The sequence below is a fragment of the Numida meleagris genome, chromosome 2 (assembly GCF_002078875.1).
Source record: "Numida meleagris isolate 19003 breed g44 Domestic line chromosome 2, NumMel1.0, whole genome shotgun sequence".
NCBI classification, from domain to species: Eukaryota; Metazoa; Chordata; class Aves; order Galliformes; family Numididae; genus Numida; species Numida meleagris.
This window is the reverse complement of record NC_034410.1, coordinates 106,564,956-106,580,780: the sequence shown is the minus strand read 5'-3', so window position 1 is coordinate 106,580,780 and position 15,825 is coordinate 106,564,956. Positions and strand designations below refer to the sequence as shown.

General features: G+C 40.9%; 1 protein-coding gene across 5 annotated transcripts in view; it reads right to left on the bottom strand.

The window, feature by feature from the left end:
* Nucleotides 1-15,825, bottom strand: part of LOC110394630 (chloride transport protein 6-like) — a 73,761-nt gene that overhangs the window by 5,173 nt on the left and 52,763 nt on the right. For all 5 annotated transcript variants that reach the window (XM_021388579.1, XM_021388580.1, XM_021388578.1 and 2 more), the window contains one exon: nt 12,671-12,850. In XM_021388579.1, coding sequence (XP_021244254.1) covers nt 12,671-12,850 — 180 coding nt within the window. The remainder of the gene's footprint in view (nt 1-12,670; nt 12,851-15,825) is intronic.

Sequence of the window (15,825 nt, the reverse complement as noted above, 5' to 3'; positions counted from 1 at the left end):
AGGGACCCAGGGGAGACCGGGCACACACACAACCTTCACTGGAGCATTACAAGGGAGGTACAAAGTGGCTTCTGTGATTGGAACACCAAAAATAAGCCGGGAATTTTTCAAATAAATATTTCTGTATTAGAAAATACTGATTTTCTCAAACCCCAGCTTATTATAGGAATTTACTGCTTTTAATATAATGTCTCCTGGGAAAGATTAAGTCTGCTTCAAGGTAGGATTAGCACTCAACAGCAGAGGACTTACACCAAGTAGACCTGCCTGCCAGCTCCAAAAGCTGGTGGTTAGTGCCCTCATTAGGGACAGGATATGGAAGAACTAGGTTCAAGCCCCTTCTCCACGCTCTCCTTCATAACAAGCACATTAGTGGCTATGTCTGGCATGTCTTCATGTTTCCAGCTGGAGGGGTTCCACACTGAGTAAACAGGAATCTGTAGAAGCAAGTCCCCCACATTCCCTGACCAGCAGACTCTTTGCCATTTTATTATTTTCTTTCCAAACAGTCTCCCCTTCACTATTCTGTACTTCTTTGTCCTGCATCTGGTGAAGCTGGATCAAAGCTGTAGAGTGCAAAAACTTACTGTGAAATTCCATTGAGCTCTCAAACATGAAGATGTAAGATTAAACTGATTTCAAGCATGTTACAGAAACTGTCTGCAGTTTCATGTGTTTCTGGTCTTGAGTATAGTCCATCTCTTCTCCAAATGAAACCCAAGATCCTTTGGGTCTGTCTATCTCTGCATTTTTGTTCAGATCTAGAAGACACTTTTGAAGCAAACCATCCCATTGCTCATGGTTTGGTTAGCATTACACAGTAGTCTCCTTCCTCCTGAAACAGTTGGCTGTTCCACTCTGCAGATCTATTCTTGCAATCAATCCTGCATTTTCTTAATGCAGACATGATATTGGTCTCTCATCTAAGGATTTCAATGGGATTTATGAATAAGTATGACTGTGTCTGGAATATAGATATCATCTTGCTGTAGATATCCCTGTTCATTGCGGGGGAGTTGGACTAGATGACCTTTAAAGGTCCCTTCCAACTCAAACGATTCTGTGGTTCTATGATCCTTTTACAGTGGAAGACCTGAGCATGAAAAGAACCTGCAGAAGAAAATCAGTTGTGAAGAAAATCAGTGGCATAGCCAGGAATACTGGGAGTCTCAGTTACCTGCTCTCACCTTTAATGCATATCCCATTTGCAGGATAGTAACAAGGAATCCAGTATCCTTCATCACTAATAAAACATCCTGTGTCTCCATTTGATATGAGTGGTTTTTTTTTTTCATAACATCTCTTTCTCACTGCTAAGCAGAGCATAATGCTGCAGCAGGCCTCTGAGCTAGCCACTAATAAAACTGTGCTGAGGAAACCCTGTGTTTGCATCTCCCTTCTTGAAAAAGGTGCTGACCTGCCTTACACTTCTCATAATGTGCATGGACACGTCATGTAGACAATTAATGGACTGGGGTCTGAGGACAATCATGAGAACACCTTTCAAAGAACAGTACAGACATGCTACAGCAGATAAGATCCATTCCCTTCAGACTGCATTTGGAGGAGGAAAGGGAGGAAAATACAATATACTCAACAGAGAACCTGGAGAAGAAATTATTCCAGTCATGTCCTATGAAATACTTCTGGTGCTTCACACATTTCTTTCTGCAGGGCTCTCTACAGCTTCACATTTTATAGACTTTCACAAGTATGTCTCTAATCATTACCATTAAGAAATAGATATACAGATCATAGAATCATGAAATCATGAAGGTTGGAAAAGACTTCTAATATCGTCCAGTCCAACCATCAACCCTCCATCACCATACCACCCACCAACAATGTCCTACAGTGATACATCTCCATCTTTCTTGAACACTTCCAGGGACAATGACTCAACCACCTCCCTGGGGAGCCAGTTCCAATGCCTCTCCACTCTTTCTGAGAATAAATCTTTTCTAATATCCAACCTGAAATCTACATTCCGGTCCTAGATCATACCGTACAGCTCCACAAAGTGAATTTCCAGGATGATCACTGGGCCAGGAACACTTTCATCCTCACATATATATATAGACTTCAAATGCAAAAGCTATGATACACCCTGATCCTTCGCCAGGACTCTGTATACTCAGGTCCAAAACACTGTTCACACTGCCCACAGCCCAGACTCCACCATTTTCCACTTGAACATCATGGGCTGGAATTAAAAAAATAGCAACGTTCAGCACGGGCTTAGAAAGCAGAAATGTTCGCTCATCACCAGTGGTTTGTTGGCTGGTTTTGGCAGCTCGCAATTTGCTCAGCAGTGCTCTTAACTAAACCCAGAAGGGAGTCACTTAACAGGGCTTTGGGAAGTGTGAGAGAAATTTAGCTAGTCAGAAAAAAAAGTACATGCAAACACAATGAAGGAAATCGTTGGAACATTTCTGATAAGAATCCAAGCCTATTAAAAACTGCCATGTCCAAGAGAAAAAAAATGAACATACATTATTTCACTTGGACTTCCAGAAGTCGCTTCAGAGGTATAACAACACCACTCTTTGATGTTACATACAACATCCTTCCTATCACATCATCAAGCCTTAGAAAGCAGACCAAACATGTTTCTTGCACTATTTTGTGAGGTTTAACAGGAAGTGCTAGGATTCAGATTTGGAGTCTGCAATTGTTCGTTTACTCTTTATTTATTTAAGAAGGAAGAAAACCCTTAAGTAGGGAATCTCATTTCAAAGATACCCTGGCAAGGCACTGCAGTAGTTTCATTTGCTCTGTCTGTTATAAAACACGCATTATGGAACACACCTAATTAAGATAACACATTATTATCCCAATATCCACATGTCAGATTTGGCATGGAAGTCAGGAATGAAAAGTATCTGACAGCTGATTGTGTCACTCTTTTCTTGTCAAGATGGCCAGTTATCTGAGGAAACTACAAATTCTAAATATTGGGGGAGTGACATAAAAAGGAACTGCAGCTCCAAAGTAGCTGCAAATGAACAGAAGAAAGATTAAATGATGATGTCACTGCCAAAAGCATTTAGGGCGGGACTCTCCCATATTGAATGGATAAAACAGCTACACATTTGGGGCGGAGGGAGGAGGGGGTGTCAAAGAACCTGAAGTATCTTATTTCTCCTACATTAATCCACTAAAGGTAACTGCTTTGCTTTTATTCCTGAACTTTTATTCTTTGGCCAATATACAGCTTAGTGGGGACCAACAATTAATGTGTTCTGACCAGAACAAAACAAATTTCTCTTCCACCAATAAAAAATGCACCTCTCTCTCAGAGCTTCTCTCAGACAAATTTAAAAGCCCAATTACATTACTATGAAGTTTTGATTGACTAAAAATAAATTGTGACAATAGAACAGTACCAAATAACAATAAATTGCATACTGAAGTGGCAGAGTATGGCACTCTAAAATCTTTCATGGTCTCTCCTCATCCTCATACCTGGCTGGGGTTAGATTTAGCATCTTGCACCTCCAGCTTTCAAAGCAGCAAGCACTCAGAAGGCCTTGCAGGATTTGATCACTGCTCTGCTCTCAGAAGTTCTCGCATAAATGGGCAATGCTTGCAACAGTGCACATGAGAAAACTCTCATGTGAACTGTAAAATACACGTTCTACTTAAGAATAATTGTTATTTGTACGTTTTTGGTAGGACAGCTACTAGTATGCTAAATACATTTTTCCTAATTTCAAATAGCACTGTACCTTTATTAAAGAGCTTAAAATATATATTCTGCATATGGAAAGGAAGACAGTAGATAAGAACTAGATCATCTATATAGGAACCTGACTTAAAATCCACAACTTCATTTTTCACATGCAAAAAGCACCTCAGGTTACCAGGTTGTTTCAGGCTATGGAGCCTAAATCATTACTGTTCATTGATGTATTTGGTTCTTCAAACTGAGAAAGAGCTTTGCATGAGTTCTTGGCATTTAACCTATAAGCTGATAAAAAGGTCATTATCAAGCACTAGACTGAGGTTGTCAAGAGCTAAGATCAAATCCTGTCTATGCCTCGCTGCCTTTCAAATGATGCTGAATAAATATTTAACTGTGTGCCTCGGTCTTCAGATCTACATAAGAGGCATTTCTTCTACCTCGGAGCTGTGCTTTGAGGTTAATGCTCATTGCTTGAGTTGCCTTCTGTCTGGTTTTATGGATACCATCATCATGGTGAGTTCAGCAGACAGTATGTCCCAGGCCTCAAAGTGAAAATGCAAAGGCTGCTGTAAATAAACTGCAAATATAAACTTAGTTTCAGGCCTTCAGAAAGAGTAGATTCTAAAAAGTTATGAAAACAGGCTCAGAGTTGTATTTCCGTACAAGTTGGCTTGTTACCAGGCAGATTTTCAGTTCCAGAGGAACCTACCACACGTTTAAACGACAGGACAAGTATGTGATCAGACTTTCCATTCACACAACAGTTTTCCCCATGCCTATATTTGATTTCGACATTTAACAACGCTCTGCACTTGCCTAAAAGCCACCCACATGCTGCAGCGAGGCTGCATACGTTTTTAATTTGGCTCTCTGAGTGAGCACACAGCCTCTACAGCACTCCAGCTTTCCCTTCGAAAGGCTCCGTCACAAAGTCCTACAGCACCTGCGCAATTACTGGCAGGGCAAAACAGGCCTACTAATTTTAAAAGTATCATATAGTGCTGCTCTTTGGAAGAAAGGTTTCGCACTCGAGATACAAAATAAAACCACTGCCACAGACTCTATAAACCTTCCTCCATCTGTGCTACTTGTGCCCAGGAACCCTGACAATACATGGGAGGATCATAAAGTCAAGGGCTTTTGTTGGAAGCGCTGGGTTCCATTTGTTTTTATAGACAAGATCAGTGTTTAGCCTATCATTGAAATGAACTGGATCATCTTTTCAAAAGCAGACGTGCGGACAGTAAAAACAATGTGCTGACAGACCCTACCTTCTCCCATGAAAACCACTGCAGCAGCACTTTGATACTGCGGTCAGCTCCCTAGCCTGCACACCTAAAAAGAGTGTTCAGGTTGCTAATGTGTTACTCTCCCCTTTTTATTCCTTTGCTGTGTTTGAACCACTGCTGATGGTGTTTCTAGCTTTGACTGGAGTAGAACCACCATTGTGCAGGGCTTAGAGCAAGGGCACGGGGAGGAGGCAGGGGGACAGCTGTCCGTGATCTCCCAGTATGAAACAAAACCTCATTTTTATCTTCCTATATTGCATGAACTTTGCAGACTTCTGTGTTTGATTGGGTAACTTTGCATTCCTGTGATCTAAACTTAGCAACCTCTCCATAACAGAGCCAGAAGGAAAAGGCTCTCCAAGACGCTTTCAATTCTATAGCAGTTATTTCACAAGTGCCAGCAACAATGCTGTTGTAATACTAAAGCAGATATCGCTAAGCTCAGTAATAAATTTTTACAGTGAATGTTTCAGGTCCCAATTTGTCTTTAATGTTCCATTTATCCCTAACCTGCTGCACTGCACTGCTTACTGGAAGCAAGAACTTCAGGTTGGATATTAGGAGACATTTCTTCTCAGTAAGAGTGGTGAGGCAGTGGCACAGGCTGCCCAGGGAGGTGGTGGAGTCACCATCCTTGGAGGTGTTCAAGAACCGTGTGGATATGGCAACGAGGGATGTGGTGAGTGGGCATGGTAGGGATGAGCTGATGGTTGGACTAGATGATCTTAGTGGTCTTTTCCAATCCTAATGATTCTTTGATTCTATCCTTCCTCTCCTATCATAGAATCATAGAATCATAGAATCATAGAATCATAGAATCACAGAATGGCCTGGGTTGAAAAGGACCTCAAAGATCATCTGGTTGCAACCCCACTGCTGTGTGCAGGGTCACCAACCACTAGACCAGGCTTCCCAGAGCCACAGGCTGCCTTCCTGCTAAGAGGAATAAAGCTGTTGCCTTATTAAACAAGCGTGCATGGACTCTGCACACATGTGCATGCACACACCTTGAGAACAGAGTTTCATTAGTCCCAACTGAGAGTGCAGATTTTAAAGAAAAGTTCCGGCACCAGTACCTACAGCCTGACATATCTGCAATAGTTTGCAACACCGTATCTCCTTTCCCACAGCCCCTATCAATATGCTGTACTCGGTTTTACTGTAACGCTTGGCAGAACACATTCCTGACTCACAAGGGTTTCTCTTCACTGCGCTGACCGGAGGCATGGCATACCTAATAAGCTGCCATAAGATACGCGCACACACACCACTTTGGATCAATGATTTCTCTGTTCAAGGATGTTACTGTGTTATACAGCTTTAAGTTTTCAACTTTGTCATATTTTCTAAACTCTGATCTCTTCAATTTACTTTCAGTTATGTGACATTCCCCTTTAGTGGAGTGAAAGCATGCATTAGCTAAACAATGTGGTTTGGATTTAGTGTTCCCATGCATCATCGTGAAAATGTTTGTCTCAGCAATAGTGTCATTATTGTTACTGGGAACAGCTGCTCCACCATGTCTTTCGATCGTGGAAAGCAGAGTGTCTCCCTTCTCAGACCAGTTTACAAGCTGGGAAACTAAAGTGAGACCATCAGGAAGGAGCTTTATGAGGACGATGCGTTCTGTACCTGGCTTCCTCCTACCATGAAGGAAGCAGAAAGCGCAAGAACAGCAGCAAATCTGCGCTGCATAGAGCAAGGTAGTTTGGCTCCCTCCACTGGTAGCTCCTCTGCCTCTAGCCCGGGGACCAACCGGAGCCAGAAATCCTCCTCTCAGGTGCAGCTCAGCCTTGGCAGAGGTGACATCCTTCCAGCCAGAAGGAATGAGAGCAGGGAGCTTGTTGTTGATCAGGAGAATATTTAACATCTCCCCAGAGTTTCTGAAGTGAGAAGACGTAATTCTACGTGCTCCTGCTAGTACTCTCAGCCTCACTAGAGCGAGTTTCCATACCCAGCTCTGTGGGAGCCACACTGTCTCACTGGGCCCTCTGTCCCCCTGCCCTTCATCACAGCGATGCTCCTGAGTTCCGCGGCCACATTTCCCGTGACTAGACACACAGGGACTGGCCTTCAGCTGACCACTCAGAATGAGACCTCCAGAGGTCATTGGGCCTTAGCTGAAAATGCCAGGGGGCAGACGATGATCTCTAACGTCCCTTCCACCCCACACCATTCTTGGATATTATGATAAGATGGATTTCAAATAAAATCTGTTTTACAGCATGTTAGGCCTTTTTAAAATGTTCTCAAATGGGAAACCATGCTTTCAGGCACTTGTAATAACAGTGCGTTTCTGAAAATCCACAATTTTTTAGCTTTTCAACTACAAGAAGACCACAGCTTTTGAGTACACTTCTCTGATTTAGAGCACTACCTTCTACTTTTTTAGATTTTCAACTTTTCTCTGAAAGTAGGAATTGGGCACTTCGCACACCTCACTTGTATCAGACAAACTTAATTTGGGTAAAGCAGTTACACAGTAAATACACTCCCATATAGCATATAAAAAGTGTAATATAACAGTACAAGTAAAGTGAACATGGTAAACTACAAGTATTTCTGACATCTTTACTGAAAATGTTCTTATTGAAATTTCTTTTTGGCCTAAAAATAACAATTTTCATCAGCCACAAATGCTGAAGTTTCAGTAAACTTGATGGGTGGGAAGAAATAAGGTTTCCTAGGTGAAAAAATACACACAGAAATGTAGGCCTAATGCCAGAAATGTCACATCCTGTACAGAAGTAGCAGAAAACCAAGTTTTACCCATTTCTGCTTAGATATATTTATTCTGTACAGTCTGCTTATGGTCAGAGATACTGTGGTTTCTGCATAATTACTTTCTCCCAATCAAACTAAATCAAGCAAAAAAAATTTCCTTCAGCTAAAAGATAGACAAACAAAATGCAGAGTAATGGCTAACAGCTGTGTAGGTAAGAGTGCAAAGGCAAAAACAGGGAACCCAGCCTTGAGCATTACAATAGGGGAGCTATGAGTGGAGATCTGAGAGATTCAAGCATGAACAAAATGGCTTATTTGCTACGGTAACATTCCCTGATGGGCTATTTGGTGGTGTTCATCAACCCAGCAGTCTTTCCAGGCAAACTGTATCAGATCAGTGTTCAAGGCAGAAATTAAGATAGCCAGGCAGCACTCAGATTCTGCCTCTCTGCACTGTTTTTCCTTAAAGGAAAAGAAGGGACTGACACTGGCCTAACAAGCCACCAGCATCCACCTGGTTTTCTTCAGTGAATGCTGAGAGCATTAAACTGCAGCACAGAAAACCTCATTCTTTCCTTTTCCTTGAAAAAAGTGAATTAAAGGCAAAGGAAACCACCTGACACTGGAACAGTCTCTGAGAACAACAGGGCATTTATCATTTACTGAGGGAACCTAAATACATTAAGAGATAAAGGGCATGTCAGAAACCAAATCTAGGTAGAGAGCAAGTTATCATCCATTTTGGTGGAAGAAGTCATAGAGGACAAGAGTGGCATATGGTCTTGTGGAGGGAGGCAATCACACATGGGAGGTTGTGCAGCATGGTGGCAAAGATGTCACTGATGACCATGAGGTACCATCACCCTCCGTTATTTTCCAATCATGCCCACAGTCAGGGCAAATTAATGAGTTACCTATAGCTTTCCTCCACAAATCCTCCACGTCTTCAGTTTCTACAGTGGTTTACATTACAAAGTAACCTCTGGCAAAGGAAAATGAAGCAACAAAACACAAGTGATGATGTATCTAATCTGTTCATCATGTAACAGAATCATTTCATTGCCCCACAATGGCTCTACACCAGTACAATGTAACATATGGGGATGTGGAAAAAATAGCTCTTTTTTTCCTCCAGTGTTGGTCTCCCAGAAATAAGGCAGAAACATCTTATCATTCTGGAGAAGGATGTGCAGCCACAAACTAGAGACGCCAAGATGAGAGAGAGACAGGGGACCTCCTAAGCAACTCCTCAGTGTGCACTGACAGCCTGACACAGTGTCCTGGGCAGAAACCTCCAGGGCAGGCAGGCAGTGCTCCTGTCCTCAGGTCTCTCCAAAGAATGAATTCCACTGGGAGTGCAGTTGCCACCCTAGCCAGGAGAGCATGCAACATAAGCCATGACACAACTCTCTACAGACTCTAGGCTAGCACCTTCTTAACAGCCCAGCTCTCTTTCTGCAGTTCCTGGGAGTAGATAGGGGAAGCATTTCAGCAGCAATGAGAAGGAATTGCCTGTTTTATTTTGATGTGTAAGTACTATCATTGCTGTGGGAGAAACGAAGGGGGGAGGCATTCCCCCACACTGCACACAGTAGGCTGCATTGCACACAGTAGGACGAGCATCCCTATCAGTGCCGTTCATCTAGCTCACCAGCCACATGTTCCTCAAACCCAATTCTGTGAGGGTTTCCCAGGCATGCACACAACACTGCCTATGGCAAAGTGTCAAAAGAGTTACTCTGAGGAGATTATTGTTTTGGAAACTTGCTTCTCAGCTACAGTTTGCTTCCTCTTTAACAATTTTAAAGCCAAAGAGTTTTTGTTAGTAGTTGTTTTGGTTTTTAGTCTCTACTGCTCACTCAGTTGAGGAATATAACAGCTTCAGATTTAGGTTATCCATGTAAAACGTGTTTGGTGATCTCATCTTAATCCCCAGTGGATAACCATCCAGATCACAAAGACTTGGAGAAAAGTCTGGCCCCACTATGCAGGGCTTGAGGATTTTTGTTTATTTGTTTTTTCAAACAACATTGGAATATCTGGGTGTTTGCTCAATCCAGCACTGAGGTGCAGTTGTAGGCTCACACAAGTCCCAGCCAACACTTCTTGGCCTCAGTCCTTGCTTTTGTAAGAACTGACACTGACCCTTTGAAAAAAGGGTCAAAATCATTCATATGTATTACAATAACATAACAATACTTTGTCCCTGTACAGCAACTCTCATCACCGCAGTTTTGAGGTGTGAGCAGGTACTAAAATGACATTTGCATTCAGTAAAATTTTCAGTGTTTCATCCATGCGTATTTAACGACAAGAAATGGTACAGAAATACACAGAAGTGAGAAACAGTATGAAAAAAATATAAGCTGTTATTGCCATCCTGCAACCTTAGTAGGTAGATTGCTTCTCTCCCTTCTTTAGCTCCTTGCCCCTATTTTTTAAAAGTAATACCAACGTTTTTGTGTCAGAAGAAAAGAAAAAAAACATTTAAGAATCAATAATAATGTCCATGGCAACTCTCAAGAAAAACAAAATGGCAAATATTATTGGATCTTCCCCCATCCACATTTTTTAAAACATGCCAAGCAAGCTACATTTTCTCCATTTGAACACTGCTGATGTATAAAATGGAAAAACAAATTATACTTTTTCTGTCTGAGGCTTTGTCACCTCCACATGGGATTGCACCGGATCCCATGCAGTAAGAGGATGAACAACACCATTCTCCTTTAAGGAGTTCACAGCATTTCTCATGTTGGTCTTAGCAGTTACGTGCCACAAGAGCTGTAATTTTATGAGTAAGATGGAAAACCAAATCCTAACTACTTATGGTTATGAATGCACTAATTCCATGACAAATCACATTTTTGGAGGCTTGTTTCAGAGGTTGGCTGCAGAGCATTCCTTTCCTGGCGTTGGTGAGGAACCGTGGCAGAACAGCAAAGCTACCCACATTCCCTGCTGGGAACAAGGCACCTAGACCTCATCACAGCAGTTCTCAGTCAGCTGGACACATGGTGGGTGAGAAGGGTGCTGACAGAGCGTGCCAGATTGCAGTGCTTGCTCTCAGACAGCTATTCAGTATGGGTTTCACTGGAGCAGGCAACAAACATTTGACTGGACAAAAAAAACCCTTGCATTTGCTGGTACTTCGTCAACTATTTAAAATATTATCTTGGTTTTACTCAAAACAGTCTAACAACAGCTCGTTTATGCTAAGAGTGCCAGGGAAAAAAAGTTTTTTATTCATCCCCTCTCTATGAATACAGTCTGTTAGAATGTAGTTCTGGGGATGAAGCAAACCACAAGCTTACCAAAATTGTCAGGTAGCATCACATTGCCTCTAAATGTGCCTCTTTTTGGCATGTGCTCATGATCATCCCCCGACACCTCTTTTTTGTTTGCCTCCAACAACTTTGCTCTGCATTACAAAGCACAATAGCATTTGTGTAAACTCAGCATACCCCCCAGCAGCCTGAGATTCTCACTACCAGGTAATCTGGTGAATTAATGAGGAAATGATGAGATTATAAATTGAATTTAAAAGAGACTTTGGCTTGGTCAGTTGTTAGTGTGTTTTATTGTTGAGTCCAGCTGAGAACTAAACAAGTGCGCTACTAAATGGTATATAATATTTTTGGATTGGTGCATACTGCAGACTATCGCTCAGAAATTTAAGTTTTAGCACCTTAGCATGTTTCTTGTTAACATTTATGACAGCATCACCATGAGGGAACAAGAGTATATACCACATATAAGTATATGATCATGCAGTTATCAATGTTGTTACTCCTTCAGGCCACTGCAACCCAAACAATCTGCACTGTACAACTTTCTCTTTACAAGCCAATATTTCTCTGAGAGGTTCATGCGAAGTTCACAGGTTTTATTAAATATTCACCCCCTTTCCATCTTTACGCTCCAAAATTCCTGCTGACCATGGAGCTATGTATGAGGTAGGTTCATGCGATCCAGCTGTTAATAGTTCATCCTTGAAAAGTTGCTATAAAGCAGGCAAGGAAGCAAGTCCTAATGGAATTTCTACTCATGATACATGAATAAAATTTTTCCCCATCCAGATCAATAGAAGAAAATACTTTTATCTAGATAGTTACCAACTCCTGCCCAGTTAAGTGGTTAAATCAGAAATGGCTGAAAAAAAAATCTCTACAAGGGAACATGTAAGAATACTATGAACATTCAGCACAAAAGACACCGTGTGTTCATATTAAGGTTATTGGAAGCATCATTCATAGGGCTTTGCTATGTGAACTCCTGTGTAGAAGCAGTTGTACATGCATCCTCTCCTTTCCTGTAGGATACTCAAGGTGGGAATTAAGTCACTGCCTCTCCCACCACTCAAAGAACAGTCTTAAATCTCCTTCCTGAATGAATGGAATCATTCTTGCATATGAGGTACAATACCAGGTCATTTATCGAGATATTTTATACGCCTTTTGAGAGTCCCCAGTGTGACAAGAATTCCTTTAGTCTAATTCTTGTTTATGCAGCATGTAATTTTCAGTGACTTTGTTGCTTATCTTGTCTGTGATATGACATACATTAATGCATTTCCTTTAAAAGCATACAATAAAATGGAAAAAAAAAATGCAACAGAAGAACAGGCCAACTTTGAACTGACGTGGGATATTTCATGAGTCACTAGATTCAAATCCTTTAAAATTACTGTTTCTGTGAATCTTTAATGTTCTGAAGTGCAGTTTTCCCTTTTTCTACAATTCGTAATCATTTCATTGATACTTTTCAGTAAATCCCTCATGAGACATATAGCCATGCTCCTCAAGCTTTCCAAAGTCCTTTCTTAAAAAAAGACACCTGTTGTTCATGCTAAAGAAAGTAGGAACAAGTTTCATATCCATCCCATATGGTCTTCACAAGCAGATGTTTAAGGGAAAAAAAAATGAAAAATAGCTATAAGCATCACATAATGTCAATTTGATAGCATTTTTACCTTTTAATGGTCCCCTGAAACACCTGTGCTTGATCTGGCTTGGGCTGGCCAACCACAGGGAATCCACCATGGCTTGTGCTTGCAAGAAGCCAAGCCAAGGAGGCAATATTTTCCTTCAGATGAAGGACTCTCACGTGAGGCTCCATGACATCCCTGGCAGAGAACAATTCCAGGTTCAGCCTGAAAGGCACAAAGCAGACAGACAAAGGATCATTTAGTAGACAGGACATGAAGCGTGTTGTACCCTGTTAACACTTGATGAGTTTATAAAGTTTTAGTAAATTACTTCAAGATGGAAGTGAATCTGCTTTATTAGCTAGTCAAAAAAATATAATTACTCAATAAAATCCCTTATCAAGCATTGCCTTTCTTTGTGTGAGAGATATGATAAATTCAACCATGTGCAAGAAAAGGTCATCCTAGACAGAATATTGTAAGAGTTACTCATCAATTTGCATGGCTTCTCTCATTATAAAATATATAGATAGATAGATAGATATTTTATCTGAACTGAAATCCTCTAGAATTCTGGTTGATTCCAGATAGTTTAATGTTCAGCACTTTGGAGAAATTCAGCCTTACACTCATTATTGTAATATTTGTTGTTGCATCAGTAGCATCTAGAAAGACAGCCCCTTAAAAGGTTTCTTACATGATGTATTCATTTTTTTCCAGTATTTTGTAACACTTTTCAGGTTCTAGGCAAAGTTTCAGGAAATGTGAACTCACATTAACTGAAAAATTTGTATACCCCTACTTCGGACAGTAGGGTGAGATGAAAAACAAACACACTTTCTGCAAAATTCAGCCATAACTTCTGCAGAATTACAGTAAGCTAGATTCTGACAACTGAAGTCAGTGAAATTCTTTAGTTTTAAACTTGTTTCCTACGTTCTGTTTTCAAAAAATAACATTAATTATTCTGATAATCTGGACACATCATAAGACAGAATCTCCTGTTCAGACACAGGCTGACACAAACCACAGACAGAGACAACTGGAGCATAAATTTGCCCACATCCTGTTTTACCAGTGTACCTTTCATCCCTGTGGTAAGAGCAACTATTTCCATATGTTGTTAATTATTGTCCTCCCTCCTGAGAGACATGGGGTGATTTTTTCAAGGCAGTTACTCTGATGTTTTGTCATGTGACCACCTGCCTAAGAGCAACTGACCTGAGAAGACAGTGCAATTCATACACGGCATCAACACAGCTGTTAAATAAGTTTCTTCTCCTAAACTGAGACGGATTTAAATGAATCCTGAAAAAGAACAGTCTTATGTGCATTGAATCATGTCATACCTATCCTGTTATATGAAACAGACTACAGGCAGTGAAGATTTGGAACACCATCATATTACAGATCTACATTTCAAAATCCAGAACACCATCTCACGGAAAAAATGAACCTCTCCAAACTTTTTGTTTCTGAGATACAGTGAATAGTGGTTTACCTTGCAAATCAATATGACTGAGTGTAGTATTTAGTACAAGCCAGCCAAAACAACACTGAAAAATCCAAAAGATTTTTAATTCCTGATTTCAGAGTACTACCAGTTGATGCAGTACAAGTAATGGAACTAAGTGGGAACCAAAGATGCTGCTCAAGATGAGCTATTGTCAGATGTCTGCGATCATGGCTGTTTGTTGGGAAATTATATTTTCATAAATGAGTAACTACTGTTTGTCCTCTTCCTCTTTTCCATCTCTACAGGACAGATACAAATCTATATTTGCTTGCCGTAAGCTTTGTCTATAAACAACATACACTGTATTGCTATTAAAAGTACTGTACCTAGCACAGTGGCTACAGTGTGAAAAAATGATTAACGATAATAACTATTTCCTGAATTATGTGATGTGCAAACCCTGAATGATTTCCAAATACAGACAATGTGAATACTCCTACATTACAACAGTTTCTAGAGTGTAAGAAATTTTTTCCAATTTCACAACTTTACATTTTTGCTCTATTGCATGGAAAGCAAATGTTCCAAATTATTGCAGAAGTCTATGAAACATCCATAGGTTTTCTCAAATCAGCCATTTGTATAAAATAAGGCATAACTTTTTACACAGTTTTGTGATCTTGGCTTTCTCTGGTATTATGAAGTGTCTGTATTGCCTACAGCATTATCACAGGGCAGCTTTTTCAGATGTAAGAACAACACACTAAGGATCGGTACTGATTTAGTGCTTACTGGCAGTGACATTTCTTTCAATTGCTCTTCCATCTCTTACTGTAAAGAATAACCTTGCTCTGAGAGGAAGGGAAAAGAAAGCAAAATAGTTATCTTATGGAAGACAGTTATGAGGCCAAGGCATCTCTGAAGGAAAGAATGCACTGAGTGTCTTACTAGTGGCTGCTGTCACTAATCACAAGTCCCTGTTCATCTGCTGTCAGAATATCGAACCTGTTCTTCATTGGCAGATCTGAACATGGATAAGCAGTCATTATTCTCATGCCAGGAGTCACAGATCTCCAGCCTTCCCCACCATGGGAGTCTCCATTTGCCATTCAACCTACTATAGGCTCTGAGGTTCCTCCTTCTACGCAGCTAGGGTTCAAGCTGTTGTTAAATGAGTACTCAACACACCTGCCAGGAACAGTGTTCACGACAACAGCCGGGATCCAAAGCCAGCTGAGGAAGCTTGCAGAAGAGCCAGAAGGACAACACTAACAGTGAGAAGGAGGTTGAAAACTATTTCAGGCACCTGCAGGCACACACCCCCACCAACAGCCATGCTAACTGCCCAGACCAAGCTCCCAGCCCTCTGGGCAGCAGTGCTCCCCACAGATAGGTTATATTGCAAAACCTATATGCCCAAATGCTTCCCAAGGACACTCTGCTTAGCTGGTGAATGCCACTGCTGTTGCACACCTCTATTTATGCAAGAAAACCCTTGGTTTCAGAATGCAATTTCACACAAGGACATTTCATTTATCATTTTGAAAATTCCTTTATATGTGGAATAGCAAGAGGTACTTACATTTGGATTTTATTACGTAGATCTTTCTCGCATGTTTAGTTTTACCTCAAGGAGAGTCACAAGGCTATAGTCACTCTACTAAAATAGATCTAGTGTAAATTTTTCTTTTATAGGACACATGAGAAAATTTTCTCCCAAAATGCAATTCACTACAATAGTGTA